The sequence below is a fragment of the Rhineura floridana genome, chromosome 19 (genome assembly GCF_030035675.1).
Source record: "Rhineura floridana isolate rRhiFlo1 chromosome 19, rRhiFlo1.hap2, whole genome shotgun sequence".
Lineage (NCBI taxonomy): Eukaryota > Metazoa > Chordata > Lepidosauria > Squamata > Rhineuridae > Rhineura > Rhineura floridana.
In genome coordinates, this window is record NC_084498.1 from 14,735,352 (window position 1) to 14,750,447 (window position 15,096).

The 15,096-nt window shown below is 40.5% G+C and overlaps 1 protein-coding gene across 3 annotated transcripts in view; it reads left to right on the forward strand.

The window, feature by feature from the left end:
- Window positions 1–15,096, forward strand: part of SFSWAP (splicing factor SWAP) — a 137,607-nt gene that overhangs the window by 11,919 nt on the left and 110,592 nt on the right. For all 3 annotated transcript variants that reach the window (XM_061602318.1, XM_061602320.1, XM_061602319.1), the window contains exons 4-7: window positions 7,391–7,479; window positions 11,274–11,499; window positions 12,819–12,931; window positions 14,365–14,500. In XM_061602318.1, the coding sequence (XP_061458302.1) occupies window positions 7,391–7,479; window positions 11,274–11,499; window positions 12,819–12,931; window positions 14,365–14,500 (564 nt within the window). The remainder of the gene's footprint in view (window positions 1–7,390; window positions 7,480–11,273; window positions 11,500–12,818; window positions 12,932–14,364; window positions 14,501–15,096) is intronic.

Genomic DNA, 15,096 nt, shown 5'->3' on the forward strand with positions numbered 1-15,096 from the left:
GGTCCAGTTCAGAATAAACTTCCCCCCTGGGATAAAGACCAAAGAAATGATGAAATTTTAGAAGGGGTAGGCCTAGAAGTAGGCATTGTGAGAGCAGGGGCACAGGATATAAATTCAGAAGAGCAAAATTACCACAGGCCTAACCACAAGTGCCAAAGACACTTGAAGAGAGACACTGCTTACAAGTGCCTGTACGCTAATGCTAGGAGCCTGCGAACCAAGATGGGAGAACTGGAGTGCTTGGTCTTAGAGAAGAGCATTGATATAGTGAGCATAACGGAGACCTGGTGGAATGGAGAAAACCAGTGGGATACAGTTATCCCTGGATATAAACTATGTCGGAACGACAGGGAAGGACATATTGGTGGCGGAGTCGCTCTATACGTGAAAGAAGGCATTGAATCCAGCAAGCTCGAAACCCCAAAAGAGGCAGACTCCTCCACAGAATCGTTGTGGGTGGTGATACCATGCCCCAGGAGGGATTTAATACTGGGAACGATCTATCGTCCCCCTGATCAAAATGCCCAGGGAGACCTTGAGATGAGATATGAAATTGAGGAAGCATCCAAACTAGGAAATGTTGTAGTAATGGGTGACTTCAACTACCTGGACATTGACTGGCCGCATATGTGTTCCAGTCATGACAAAGAAGCAAAGTTTCTAGATATTCTAAATGACTATTCCCTAGACCAGTTGGTCATGGAAACGACCAGAGGGACGGCAACCCTAGACTTAATCCTCAGTGGGGACCGGGACCTGGTGCGAGATGTAAGTGTTGTCGAACTCATTGGGAGCAGTGACCATAGTGCTATTAAATTAAACTTACATGTAAATGGCCAATTGCCAAGAAAATCCAACACGGTCACATTTGACTTCAAAAGAGGAAACTTCACAAAAATGAGGGGATTGGTAAAAAGAAAGCTGAAAAACAAAGTCCAGAGGGTCACATCACTCGAAAATGCTTGGAAGTTGTTTAAAAACACTCTATTAGAAGCTCAACTGGAGTGCATACTGCAGATCAGAAAAGGTACCACCAGGGACAAGAAGATGCCAGCATGGCTAACGAGCAAAGTCAAGGAAGCTCTTAGAGGCAAAAAGTCTTGTCTGAATGAAGAAAATGAAAAGGAACACAAACTCTGGCAAAGAAATGCAAGAAGACAATAAGGGATGCTAAAAAAGAATTTGAGGAGCACATTGCTAAGAACATAAAAACCAACAACAAAAAAATCTATAAATACATTCAAAGCAGGAGACCATCTAGGGAGGCGATTGGACCCTTAGATGATAAGGGAATCAAAGGTGTACTAAAGAATGATAAGGAGATTGCAGAGAAGCTAAATTAATTTTTTGCATCTGTCTTCACAGTGGAAGATATAGGGCAGATCCCTGAACCTGAGCTAACATTTGCAGGAAGGGATTCTGAGGAACTGAGACAAATAGTGGTAACGAGAGAGGAAGTTCTAGGCTTAATAGACAATATAAAAACTGACAAATCACCGGGCCCAGATGGCATCCACCCGAGAGTTCTCAAAGAACTCAAATGTGAAATTGCTGATCTGCTAACTAAAATATGTAACTTGTCCCTCGGGTCCTCCTCTGTGCCTGAGGACTGGAAAGTGGCAAATGTAACGCCAATCTTCAAAAAGGGATCCAGAGGGGATCCCGGAAATTACAGGCCAGTTAGCTTAACTTCTGTCCCTGGTAAACTGGTAGAAAGTATTATTAAAGCTAGATTAACTAAGCACATAGAAGAACAAGCCTTGCTGAAGCAGAGCCAGCATGGCTTCTGCAAGGGAAAGTCCTGTCTCAGTAACCTATTAGAATTCTTTGAGAGTGTCAACAAGCATATAGATAGAGGTGATCCAGTGGACATAGTGTACTTAGACTTTCAAAAAGCTTTTGACAAGGTACCTCACCAAAGACTTCTGAGGAAGCTTAGCAGTCATGGAATAAAAGGAGAGATCCACTTGTGGATAAGGAATTGGTTAAGAAGCAGAAAGCAGACAGTAGGAATAAACGGACAGTTCTCCCAATGGAGGGCTGTAGAAAGTGGAGTCCCTCAAGGATTGGTATTGGGTCCTGTACTTTTCAACTTGTTCATTAATGACCTAGAGTTAGGAGTGAGCAATGAAGTGGCCACGTTTGCTGACGATACTAAATTGTTCAGGGTTGTTAAAACAAAAAGGGATTGCGAAGAGCTCCAAAAAGACCTCTCCAAACTGAGTGAATGGGCGGAAAAATGGCAAATACAATTCAATATAAACAAGTGTAAAATTATGCATATTGGAGCAAAAAATCTGTATTTCACATATACGCTCATGGGGTCTGAACTGGCGGTGACCGACCAGGAGAGAGAGCTCAGGGTTGTAGTGGGCAGCACGATGAAAATGTCGACCCAGTGTGCGGCAGCTGTGAAAAATGCCAATTCCATGCTAGGGATAATTAGGAAAGGTATTGAAAATAAAACAGCCGATCTCATAATGCCGTTGTATAAATCCACGGTGTGGCCGCATTTGGAATACTGTGTACAGTTCTGGTCACCTCATCTCAAAAAGGATATTATAGAGTTGGAAAAGGTTCAGAAGAGGGCAACCAGAATGATCAAGGGGATGGAGCGACTCCCTTATGAGGAAAGGTTGCAGCATTTGGGGCTTTTTAGTTTAGAGAAAAGGCAGGTCAGAGGAGACATGATAGAAGTGTATAAAATTATGCATGGCATTGAGAAAGTGGATAGAGAAAAGTTTTTCTCCCTCTCATAATACTAGAACTCGTGGACATACAAAGAAGCTGAATGTTGGAAGATTCAGAACAGACAAAAGAAAGTACTTCTTTACTCAGCGCATAGTTAAACTATGGAATTTGCTCCCACAATATGCAGTAATGGCCACCAGCTTGGATGGCTTTAAAAGAAGATTAGACAGATTCATGGAGGACAGGGCTATCAATGGCAACTAGCCATGATGGCTGTGCTCTGCCACCCTAGTCAGAGGCAGCATGCTTCTGAAAACCAGTTGCCGGAAGCCTCGGGAGGGGAGAGTGTTCTTGCACTCGGGTCCTGCTTGCGGGCTTCCCCCAGGCACCTGGTTGGCCACTGTGAGAACAGGATGCTGGACTAGATGGGCCACTGGCCTGATCCAGCAGGCTCTTCTTATGTTCTTGTGTTCTTAAGGGGAGTTGTGGGAAAAGTTAGAAGTGGAGGTTTATTACATCAAGGTCCAGAATGAAGTGCTAAGCTATAAGCAGACATTTGTATGTACATTTAAGGCCAGGCTGATCTTCCCTTGCTGAAGTTCTTGTTTGAATAGACGGGGCTACAGTGTCCACTCCCTTTGCTTCTGTATTCTCTGTGCACCTGACAATTGAAGAAGAGTGGTGTTTCTGTCTGGCAGGGGAGAGCAAGGTCCCTGCAGCTGCATTATCTCCGGCCAGTGGATGGGGCTGGTTGAGTTATCCTTTGCCTTGATGTTCTTCCTTGATCCCTGGCCTATGGCAGAGGCCAGAAAATGTGCCTTTCAGCTCTGCAGTCCCAGGGAACTCCTACAGAGAGCTAGGGGTGTTTGAGCCCATTGATTTTGTGTGTCATAAGCATCAGGATGACCTATACCACCTGACACTTGGTGATAGCTTTGTAAGAATCATTTTGTATAATGGAAGTGAATCTGACCCTTATAGATCTCTTCAGCAAATCAAAGGTTACAGATGAGTTAAAACAATACAGCAATATCAAAACCATTTCAGTGAAACATTTTCTTTGTGTTTTCCTTTTGTGTATTTATTAGATACGTTATAGTTGCAAACCCTGGTTAAGAGGGGTTTGCATTAATTACGCCTATGGGAATTTGTGGAGGGGAGGGAGCTCTCCAGTTTTGCATTCAGTGCTCAGGGTATGATCTCTGTATTTGCCTGTTGACAAAAAAGCCCTCACGCAAGCTGCCTCTGCCTGACTGGGCATCTTCCCCTTGTCTTCTACCCATCCAGTGTTGCTCAGGAGGTTTCCCAATCCTCTGGAGAAGCCTTACAGAGCATGCATGAGGGGGGGCAAGAAAGTCCCTTTCACACCTTCATTCTGCTTACGCTTTTCGTAATCCAAATGCATGTCTTGAAAAAGAAAAACAAGTAAAAAGAAGTGTGGATCCTGGCTTGCGACACTGAGTGAAAATTAATAAATGTGCATTATTTGCTAATTGTACCACTATACTTATTTTATTCCTAAGAACATTTAAGATGCCATGTGTTAAAGGATTAGTGCTCCCCTATTTACCAATATGAATTGATTGCAAGGAATGACAATGGGGGGGAGTGGGAGAGAGAGGGAAAGAACAGTTCAATACCAGAAGGCGGATTATGCCAAGATTCACATAAAAGATGTATTTCCACCCACTGTGAAATAATATGGTTGCAATCTAAACAATACATTGAGATTGCTCTTTCTGTGCTTCCTGTATTCTTTTTGTAACGCCTTTTAACCTTTGAGTCATTGCATATATGCTTTAAAAAAGAACATTTTTATCTTATTAATTGGTTCTGATCCTGTGAACCACATATGCTAGAATGTCACTTCGTTGCAGATGTTCTATTCCAGTTCCAATAAGCACAGACTTTACTGTGATAGATTAATTGCTTGGAAATACAAAGAGGTATAATTTCCACTATCCCTCTTTGAAGGGATGTGTATATTTCAGATTGGTCAGGTATAAGAGTTTAATTACAGTAAAGAAATTAGAACCCTGAGACAATATATAGAATATATAGAAGACTATCTACTGCAACAATCTCTTTCATTTTCCTCCCAAGCATCAGCTACAATGGACTCAGTCTCTGCCTCGGGGTGGAGAAGGTGAAGCAAGAAATTGCTCTCCCTCTCTCTCATTTTCACCTCTGATGCACACCTTAACGTGGTGAGGGGGTTTGAGAGTCTTGAAGAAGCTGAGAGCAATGCCGTCAGGAGTCTAGACCAAGAGGCTAGACTCCTAGGAGGGGCACCCAAGGCAGAACGGTCAAAGCTGAGACACCAGACTAAGATGCATCCAAACTGAGAGGAAGGCAATGGTAAACCATCTCTGAATACCTCTTACTGCAAAAACCCTATGAACAGAGTATCCAAAATGCAACACAAAGTAGTGCTGGAAGATGAGACCCCCCAGGTCAGAAGGCACTCACCGAGCTACTGGGGAAGAACAAAGGACAAGTATGAGTAGTGCTGTGACTAATGGCGCGGCTGGGTCAGAGCCAAAACGAAGCCCAGAGGCTGATGCGCACAGATGCGAAAGGAGAGTCCAGAGTTGTACAACACACACAATAGGAACACACAAGTAAAGTAATGCTCAGGATTCTAAAACAAAGGCTCTTACCATATATGGAGCGAGAAATGCCAGATGTCGAAGCTGGATTTAGAAAGGGAAGAGGTACTCAAGATCATATTGCAAACATACGTTGGATAAGGGACCAAGGAATTTCAGAAGGAAATCACCTTGTACTTTATAGATTACAGCAAAGCCTTTGATTGTGTAGATCATGAAGAACTCTGGAATGCTTTAAAAGAAATGGGGGTGCCACCACACAACCTATACTCTGGACAAGCGGCTACTGTAAGGACAGGATATGGGGAAACCAATTTGTTCCCCATCGGAAAGGGTGCAAGACAGGAGTGTATTTTATCACCCTACTTGTTTAAGCTGTACATACCATACGGAAAGTGGGATTGGACCAAGATGAAGGAGGTGTGAAAATTGGAGGGAGAAATATCAATAATTGAAGATATGCAGACAATACCATACTCTTCACAGAAACCAGTAATGATTTGAAACGGATGCTGATGAAAGTTAAAGAGGAAAGCATAAAAGCAGGACTACAGCTGAACATCAAGAAGACTAAAATAATAACAGAAGATTTATGTAACTTTAAAGTTGACAATGAGGACACTGAACTTGTCAAGGATTATCAATATCTTGGCACAGTCATTAACCAAAATGGAGACAATAGTCAAGAAATCAGAAGAAGGTTATGACTGGAGAGGGCAGCTATGAAAGAATTAGAAAAGGTCCTCAAATGCAAAGATGTATCACTGAACACTAAACTCAGGATCATTCAGACCATGGTATTCTCGATCTCTATGTATGGATGTGAAAGTTGGACAGTGAAAAAAGTGGATAAGAGAAGAATCAACTCATTTGAAATGTGGTGTTGGCGGAGAGCTTTGCAGATACAATAGACTGCAAAAAAGACAAATAATTGGGTGTTAGAACAAATTAAACCAGAACTGTCACTAAAAGCTAAAATGATGGAACTTAGGTTATCATACTTTGGACACATCATGAGAAGACATGATTCACTAGAAAAGACAATAATGCTGAGAAAAACAGAAGGGAGTACACTACGTTCTACATCGAAGGCCCTCCTCCGAGTTCCGACTCATAGAGAAGCTCGGAGGGTGGTAACAAGAACTAGGGCCTTCTCAGTGGTGGCCCCCGAACTGTGGAATAGTCTTCTTGATGAGGTGTGCTTGGCACCGACGTTACTATCTTTTCGGCGCCAAGTCAAAACCTTCCTCTTTTCTAAGGCATTTTAATCTAACTTAATCTAGTTTTAATATGTGCTGTAACTGTTTTTAGTTTTCTTACTCTCTTATATTTTGTTGTATTTTATTATGGGATTTTATTGTATATATTTGTATTTCTTTGTTGTACACCGCCCAGAGAGCTATGCTAGTGGGGCGGTATAAAAATTTAACAAATAAATAATAATAAAAGAGGAAGGCCAAACAATTGATGGGTTGATTCCATAAAGCAAGCCACAGGCCTGAACGTTCAAGATCTGAACAGGGTGGTTCATGACAGGTGCTATTGGAGGTCGCTGATTCATAAAGTCGTCATCAGTTGTCATCGACTTGAAGGCACATAACAACAACAGTCTACTGCAAGAGTGGATTTATAGTTGGAAAACTGATAAGAAGTTCCTGGGTAGTTTGAATGTTTCTGTTGTAAATAAATCCTTTCAATCTGTCTTCATTTGCTGTATATAATTGCACAAGTATTCGTAATAGTGAGCTATATTTTGAGATTTTGGGGTGGTACAGATAGATAACTAAATAAAGTATTAAACAAAAATTGGCATTATAAGGAAGCATAAAATCACAAAGTTACTTTTTATTATTTGTTGTTAGTTTTTCTTCAGAAAGGTGATTTAAGAAAAATCAAAATTAAAAACAAGAGTAAAAACACCCTAAAGCGTACCAATCATATATGTAAAAGAGCAGATCTAACTCAACCCCATCTGTCTCCAAAATTTTGACTACCAAGTTTGCTAAAAATGCTTATTTTATGGTTTTGTGTGTTCTGTTTAGATTGCAAAACTAGTTCTATATTATAGCATATCTGTTTCTAATTAATAGGTGGTACAACCAAGACAGAAAATGTAGAAGAAAATGAAGAACCTTTTATTGCCCCTTTGGGACTGAATGTACCTTCTGACGTGGAGTTGGTAAGTGTTTTATTAAAAAAATAATCCAATGTTACACTATGGCATTTTTAAAAGTGCTGTCTGAGTTTTTGTATGTCTGGAATTATGAGATATACAGATAAATTTTGGCAACCAATTTTAAAAATAAATTTTAAAAGCCACCTAGGAATTCATGGTGGTTAGTGTTTGGCCTTAATTCTAATCAGCAGAATAGGCTGAGATCATGTGCACACTCATCAGACAGTATGACCCACTGAACACAGTGGGACATACTTCTCAGTAAATATGCACAGGATTTCGCTGTTAAATGGTCAGCGTAGTAATTCCCAGTCTGTGTGCTGGAGACATTAGTGTGCTAGGAGGGAACTGTTTGTGTGCTACAAAACAAAAAAATAATGTAATAATGTGCCACTGAGTCCAAAGTAGAGGATGTTGCCTGCAATATACATAGGAAGATAGGAAGTTGCCTTATACTGAGTCAGGCCATTGGTGTGTCTAGTTCTGTATTGTCTACACTGAATGGCAGCAGCTCTCCAGGTTTTCAGATGGCAAATCATACATCATAGATCATACACCATGTGTGGTGGGAATCTTTTGGCAGGTTTAATGCCTCTCCCCTCTTAAGTTGGAGGACATGCAAGATAAAATGTTCTAAATAAATTTAATGAAATAACACTTGGCTGAGTCGTAGATTGCCACAACACATTATCTGGGAATGATACCGAGCACTGAGCTACGGCCATGCCCTGCACGATCATGTCTCTGCATGATTCATTGCTCTGCTCTTGTTTCCTTCTGATCAGGCTTCTCTGGAGATGGAGCACTCTGGTGTAACTCTGTGTTGAGTGTTTTGTTCACTCAGACTGAAAAGTATTATTCACCTTTCAAAGACTGGCCCTGCATGAAAACTTTTTAGGAATGCTTTTTCGAATCGGGCAACATGCCCAAAACAGTGACTTAGAGAGAAATACAGTGGGTCTCTTCTAGTGCAGCCATGAGAGCCTCTGGCCCACAGGCAGTTTATGCGGCTTCCGCCTTGGGCCCATAGCCACTACTCCTCGCCTCTTCCTTCCAGTGCAACAATAGGGTTTGTTTTTTTTAAAAAAAACCCTTCTTGTTGGCTATGAAGGTTTTCTCAAGCTTAATTGTATGTGTGTGGATGGGGATGGATCGCATCTGGTGAGGGAAGGAAGATTTAGCTCTCCCCATCTGATGTGACCCCATTCAAAAAACCCTCCCACCCCACAATTGAAAAAACACACACACATGAATACTCGCACTATGAAGATTCTTTCTCTCTTTCCAAACCCCCACTCCAGTGTAGATGTTAAGCTTGGAAAACTCCTCTTGGAGCCAATAGGAGGAGTTTTTTTTAATCTAATGCAGTGCCAGCAGGAATATTTACAGTGTGTGTGCTACATGTGAATACAGTAGGGCCCCGCTTATACGGCAGGTTAGGGACCAGGCCCCCGCTGTAAAGCGGAACCCATAGACTGTAATGGGGCCGTCGCGCAAAAATGACGCCAAAACGCTGCAAAAGAGCAAAAATCGGCTTTAAAATGGAAAACGAAAGCCGCCGCGTTAGCGGAACGCCGGGAAGTGAAGTGCCGGGAAGCGGGGCCCTACTGTATATATGTTTGCATGTGAATTACTATGTGTGTGCATGTGTGATAGGTGTCAGACTGTGGGATGGCTCTGCCCAATGCCAGCTCTGACATACAGCCCCCAGGAAGGTTGCCCATGAGTGGAAATTAGTCCCCAGACTAACTGAAAAAGTTCCCCACTCCTGCTATAAAGGTAGCTAGTGCTTTACACAGTCCAGACTTTTTGGAGGAGTAAGTAAAGCATATCTCCAATTTTAATTGGGAGGAAAGGGAAGTGTGCCACCAACATTTCCTCAGTTTGGGAAATGTTGGTCTAGCATATCTCTTGGACAGCCAAAATAATGTAAAGTGCACATATATAAATTCCGCTGTGTTAAACACCTTGCAAAGTGGTTTCTTGGCAAATTCTCTCACTAGAAGTATTAACCTGCTGTTAGGTTGTCCTCTTAACAGTGTGAATCAGATTAACAATGTGGAATGGATGAACAACTTGTTGATGGTTTCTCAATTGAAATAATATTTTAGATTATACTGTACTGCGTCCCACAACTTAACTGAGCAGGCAAGTGCTGTTTGGTAGCTTAGGGTTCAACAGATAGGAGTTGAAGACAATACAGATAAGAATAGCCGTGCTTCAGCAAACATATCTAAACCATGTTTTGCTGTTCTTCATTGTCTTACTAATGCAGGTTAGTTTTGGCTAAAACAAAAAACTATAGCAACGAGGTCAGGTCCGAGGCCTGGTGTAGACAAACCTCTGTCTCTCTCCCTCTGACCTACAAGCCTATCTGTGTATTGATCACCCACATGTTGGATGTAATGTTTGCATGGCATCATACCTACACATGGGAAGTTAAACTTACATAGGCCTGAACCGTGTGGTCATTAACTTATATTAAATGCAGGAAACAGTTTTGCTGTTTGAGTATATGCTTTGTTTGTATTGACCCTGTTAATCTGCAAACCTTGATAAGAGGAAAGTGCTCAGCATCTTGAAATTCTGAAGGTGGAAGGTGCTCAGCATCTTGAAATTCTGAAGGTCTTATCTTTCGATGGAGGAGACACTATCGAGAGCCAGTTGTAGGTCACATTTCTTCTTCTTTACTAGCTTCTCCTGCATATTCTTCACCTCTGTGCCATCTCCATATCCATAGTTATAACATAAAGCATTTTTTACAAGTCAATTTCCATCTGGCACATTAGTAGTACCAGCAGTCATAGCTCCCCATGTAAGATCAACCATAATGTATTTCTGTCAATATCAGGATTATTTACTGGGGTATTTTTTTGCTTAATCTTTTCACAAAAGCAGGTGTATATCACAGAAATGTATTTTTAAAGTTATCTTCAACTATTACACATGTCCTCAAGAAATGTTTTTTTGTGTGAATTCATGATCTTGTTATTCATTTCCTTAATATTGTTCCCCTGTTGCTTTTTAAAATAACTGCGCAATTGGAATGATGCTGAGTGACGCTGAGGAGTTATATAAGAAACCTATGAAGCTGTTAATATAAAATCTGCTGCCAACTGTGTAAAGGAAATTATGCAATAGGCTCATTTGGCTCTCTGATTTCAGTAGCAGTGCATCGTTTTGGAATTATGAAGTATTTTAAAAAAGAATGAAAATGCATCTTGTGCAATTAAGGAAAACGGAGCTAGTGAAGTGGAAAATTAAACAAAAAGCAGTGAGCAGTGTACTTCCGTAAATTCTTAAATGATGTGTTGCTCCGGATGGTTTAGTTTTGAGAAGGCCAAGTTGTCATAGTCAGCAAAAGTGGATAGGAATGCAGTCATGATCTTCTACATTAAGGAAGGCCTAGTATATCCATGCAGGATGCCTTCTAATTGTTTACCTCTGTGTGTGGCATGCAAATGAAGGCCTGCTCTGAAACTGATTTTCTGTATATAAATCTTACTCTTCAGAAAACTAGCCTTGTCAGCTCCTCCTAGATAGTAGCTGTGACTGTAATGGAAAAGGAACAATTCTTCTTAATTGTAATGCTAAGTAGAGTCTGTGGTCCCTGGTAACTTGGCTTGGAAGCTGTATGTTGCCCTAGGTATTAGTGGCTAAGAAATAGAAGTATATGCTAGCTATTTTCACCTTGAGAAGCGAAGCCCTCAAAGTCCCTTCTGATTTGGAGTGTACAATATGGGGGAAAACTTTAAATGGATAGATTCCTTGAAAGTATTTTTCACTTTTTGTCCTAGCCACCAACAGCCAAAATGCATGCAATCATAGAACGGACTGCAAATTTTGTCTGCAAACAAGGGGCCCAGTTTGAGATTATGCTGAAGGCAAAACAAGCTCGGAACTCTCAATTTGACTTTCTGCGGTTTGACCACTACCTCAACCCTTACTACAAGTTTATTCAGAAAGCTATGAAGGAGGGGCGATACGCTGCACCTTCGGAAAAGAAAAAAGAAGAGGAAAAAAGTAAGGTTAACCCTGTTCTTAAATGGCACTGTGCAGCAGCTGTAGGGTTACATATTTCTGTCTAAATCATTCCAGCATCTGACAGTTGAGAGAACTCTTTTAATTCTTGTTACAAGTAGTACAGCTTGCTGGCAGATGATTATGAAAAGTTTAAATACGTTAGAATAATGGGCTCCCAGGGCATAGCCCTAACGTTCAGTGACATTTAACAAAGTTACTTTTTAAATCTGTTCTGAAAAGACCTTAAAATTATAATTGCAGTCTTTACTGCTTTGATGTGGCTCCTCTAAAAGTATAAGAAGGCTGGCTTTCAGAGAACATTTCTACTTGACATTCCTTACAGAGAACATGGAGTTATATCCATTTTTTTTGTTGCTAGAATGATCTGATGCACAGCTCTGTAAGAAAAAAGTTGAGAATACAAAATGAATACTGTGTGTTCATTCTGTACGGATGCATTGGTGCAGACTCATTTGAACTCTTACATAATGGGGGTTATGCAAGGAACAAGTATACATGTGACTTTTGCAGCTTGTGATGGCGTTAATCAGATGCACAGAATCCAGATGAGTTTCCAAGTGTGGTGTTGTGCTATTACCCACACTGCTTTGCTAGAAGGCACACTTGAAAGTGCATTTTGATACAATGTACTGCACTTATCCCACAGTCATTTAAATTGCTGAGGATATACCCCTCACATTTTAATGTTTCATAATGCCTTTTATAAAATTTGAGTGTAGCTGCATTTGAGAGTATTCTTGCTAGTTCTGGTCACCCCATCTCTTAAAGGACGTTGTGAAAAAGGGCACTAAAAGTTATCAAGGGTTTGGCTCACCTTGCTGAAGCATTTTGAGACTTTCTAAATTGGAAAACAAGATAGGTTTTGGGGGCGTCTATGATAGACATTTCAACGATTATGAATGGCTAGGGTGAAAGTGGATAGATTTTTCCTCCCTCCCCCTCCATAATATTATAGAAGGTCATCCAATGGATATGAAATTGATTGGCAATGTGTACAGGGCATACAAAAAGTATTTCAAATGGTACATATTTTATAGAGTTGACCGCAACAAGATGTGGTGATAGATGCTGACTTAGATAACTCTAAGAAGAGTTTAGATAAATTCACAGACGATAGATCTATCTGTGGCTATTAGTTTAAGAGATCAATAAAACCTCCAAGTTCAGAAGCAGTATACATGCTTGGAGGTTTCCCAGAAGCATCTGGGTGGCTATTGTAGGTAATAGGATGTTGGATCAGGTAGACCTTCAATTTAAATCCAATAAGGATAAAACATAACCATATCATTCTTACCTAGATGCAAAAGATACTGGTGATGAAGATGATGATGATGACGATGATGGAGATAACTACCTGCATCCAAGCCTCTTTGCCTCCAAAAAGTGCAGTAGACTTGAAGAGCTTATGAAGGTATTTTGTGACACAAAATTAATTTTCAGAATTGCATATCTTGTTGAGTTTGCTTTGCAGAACTTTTCAGTTGCTAGGATCCAGGGAGCTACTGTGTTCATGAGCACCTAAATTGGATTTTTTCCCCTCTTACTTTCCTTTGGATTGGAGCTCCTTCTGCCGTATCATAAGATGCTTCTGAAATTCCCATATGGTTCTCCATGTAGCTTGGGGAGCTGCTGCTTAACAAATACAAGCCCCCGAAGCCTACCTTGGATTGTGAAACTAATTGTGCGGCTTTTAGAATCTTGGCTAGTGATCCCCAGTGTTTCTGCCATGAGAAACAGTTTGATTTTAATTTAACTCATTTAAATAAAAGAGCTGTTTCAATAATTTCAGTGACTCAGATTTTGTCATAAGCCACAAGGTCAAACAGAAGAATCTTCTTGATTAGATTGACTCAGTTGAAACACTCTGTCTTGATTTATCCACTGCAGTAAATAAGATATGTGTGTATATAGATCTGATGTGTAATTCACCTTTGCAAAGCAGTATGATTTCATCTTTGATTGAGCTTCAGTGGACTAAGATGTCAGTGAAGGAATTCAACCTTAAGTTACACATTTCTAGAATGTATATAGTAGACCTGGGTCTAATCTGATGGGCAGATTATTGAGGGCAGGGTTAAAACCACAGTTTCTGGCTTTAGGAAATGGCTACTTGTTCCTCTAGACAAAAATTGCAAAGAGCCATGTTGCTCCATTAGAAAAATAAAATCTAAAAGTAACAGAGAAATGCTTGGTATTTCAACTGACTAAAATGCTGTTGAGTCACCTTTCAAGTACTCCAGAACTCCTTCTCAGGCTTGGTGTTAAATAATTAAAACAAATAAATAAAAGTGTGTATTAGGGGGAGGGAGAGGGAGAGAGACAAGTCTGCAGGTTGTAATAGTCTTAACATGGGATTAGGGAAATGTGACATGCCTTTTTCCGAGGCCTGCACAGCTCTCTTACAGACTAGAGCTTCTTTATCTTTCCCAGCAACATATTTTTCTCTCCCCCCCTTTTTCTTGGTTGACTTCCAGTCTGATGAAGAATTTTAATGGATATGAAAGTTTAGTGATGTCTTTATGACCTTTTAGTTGGTACCGATTACTGTTGTGCTTGCACTTCGGTCCTGTAGGAGGAGTTGGGCAAAGATTGTCTGAATACAGTTTTAAAGTATTGTATTTATTGGGGAATAATCAATGTCACAGCTTTTATCCCCAATTCATAATCATCCCATCTCTACAAAGCATTTTGAAATCAATTCCAGGCATATAAAGTTAAACTACTGTGCAACCTTTTTTACGTGCAGAGGTTGTAAATTAGTGTTAAGGAATCTGGTGTGTGTTTGTGTGTGGGAGAGGGAGAGAAATTCTGGAAATTTCGTATGTCTCTTTTCTCCCTCTGCAGCCGTTAAAGGTGGTGGATCCTGATCACCCGCTGGCAGCGCTTGTTCGCAAGGCTCAAGCAGAAAATAATTTGGCTGCCTCTCAACCTACTGAAGGAGGAACTGTTCAGTCGTCACAAGTAGAATATTCTTCTGATTGTAAGTACATTATGACAAGAGGATTAAGCATGTGCAAAGGTTTTTATTTATTAATAAGAACCAGAACAGGCAATACTCTTAATCATTAAGTAGTATTTAGTAGATGTGCCACTGTTACATCAATAGTTTTTCCTTTGCATATTCAGTCAAACTCTCTTAATGCATCTGTGCAAGTAGAATCCTGCTTATTTGCCATCCGCTGCTCAGAGTTGGCATATCAAGGGCCTGTGTTTTGTTTTGTTTTCAGCAGCAGCATAGGTGCCTAGTGCTCATAAGATCAAACTTTAATATTTTGCTTTCAAGATATTAGCGACTTTTCTTTGGGAATATATACTCCCAGTTTTCCAGAGAGGTTCAAAGTGACTTGGATATTTTATCTGTATTAAAATGTATTTAGATGTGTAGGAGGAAGTGAGCAAAGCCATTGTTAATGATGTGATCAGTGAAAGACAAAATATTGGTTAACATTTGATGGAATGCTGAGTATATTTCAGAGTGTGTTTGAAGACATGAAAGATGTCCTTTTGGCTCTAAAACATTTGCATATGTCTTGACTGCATAATCTGGTTTCCTAATCCTAACCTTTTGTTCAAGGA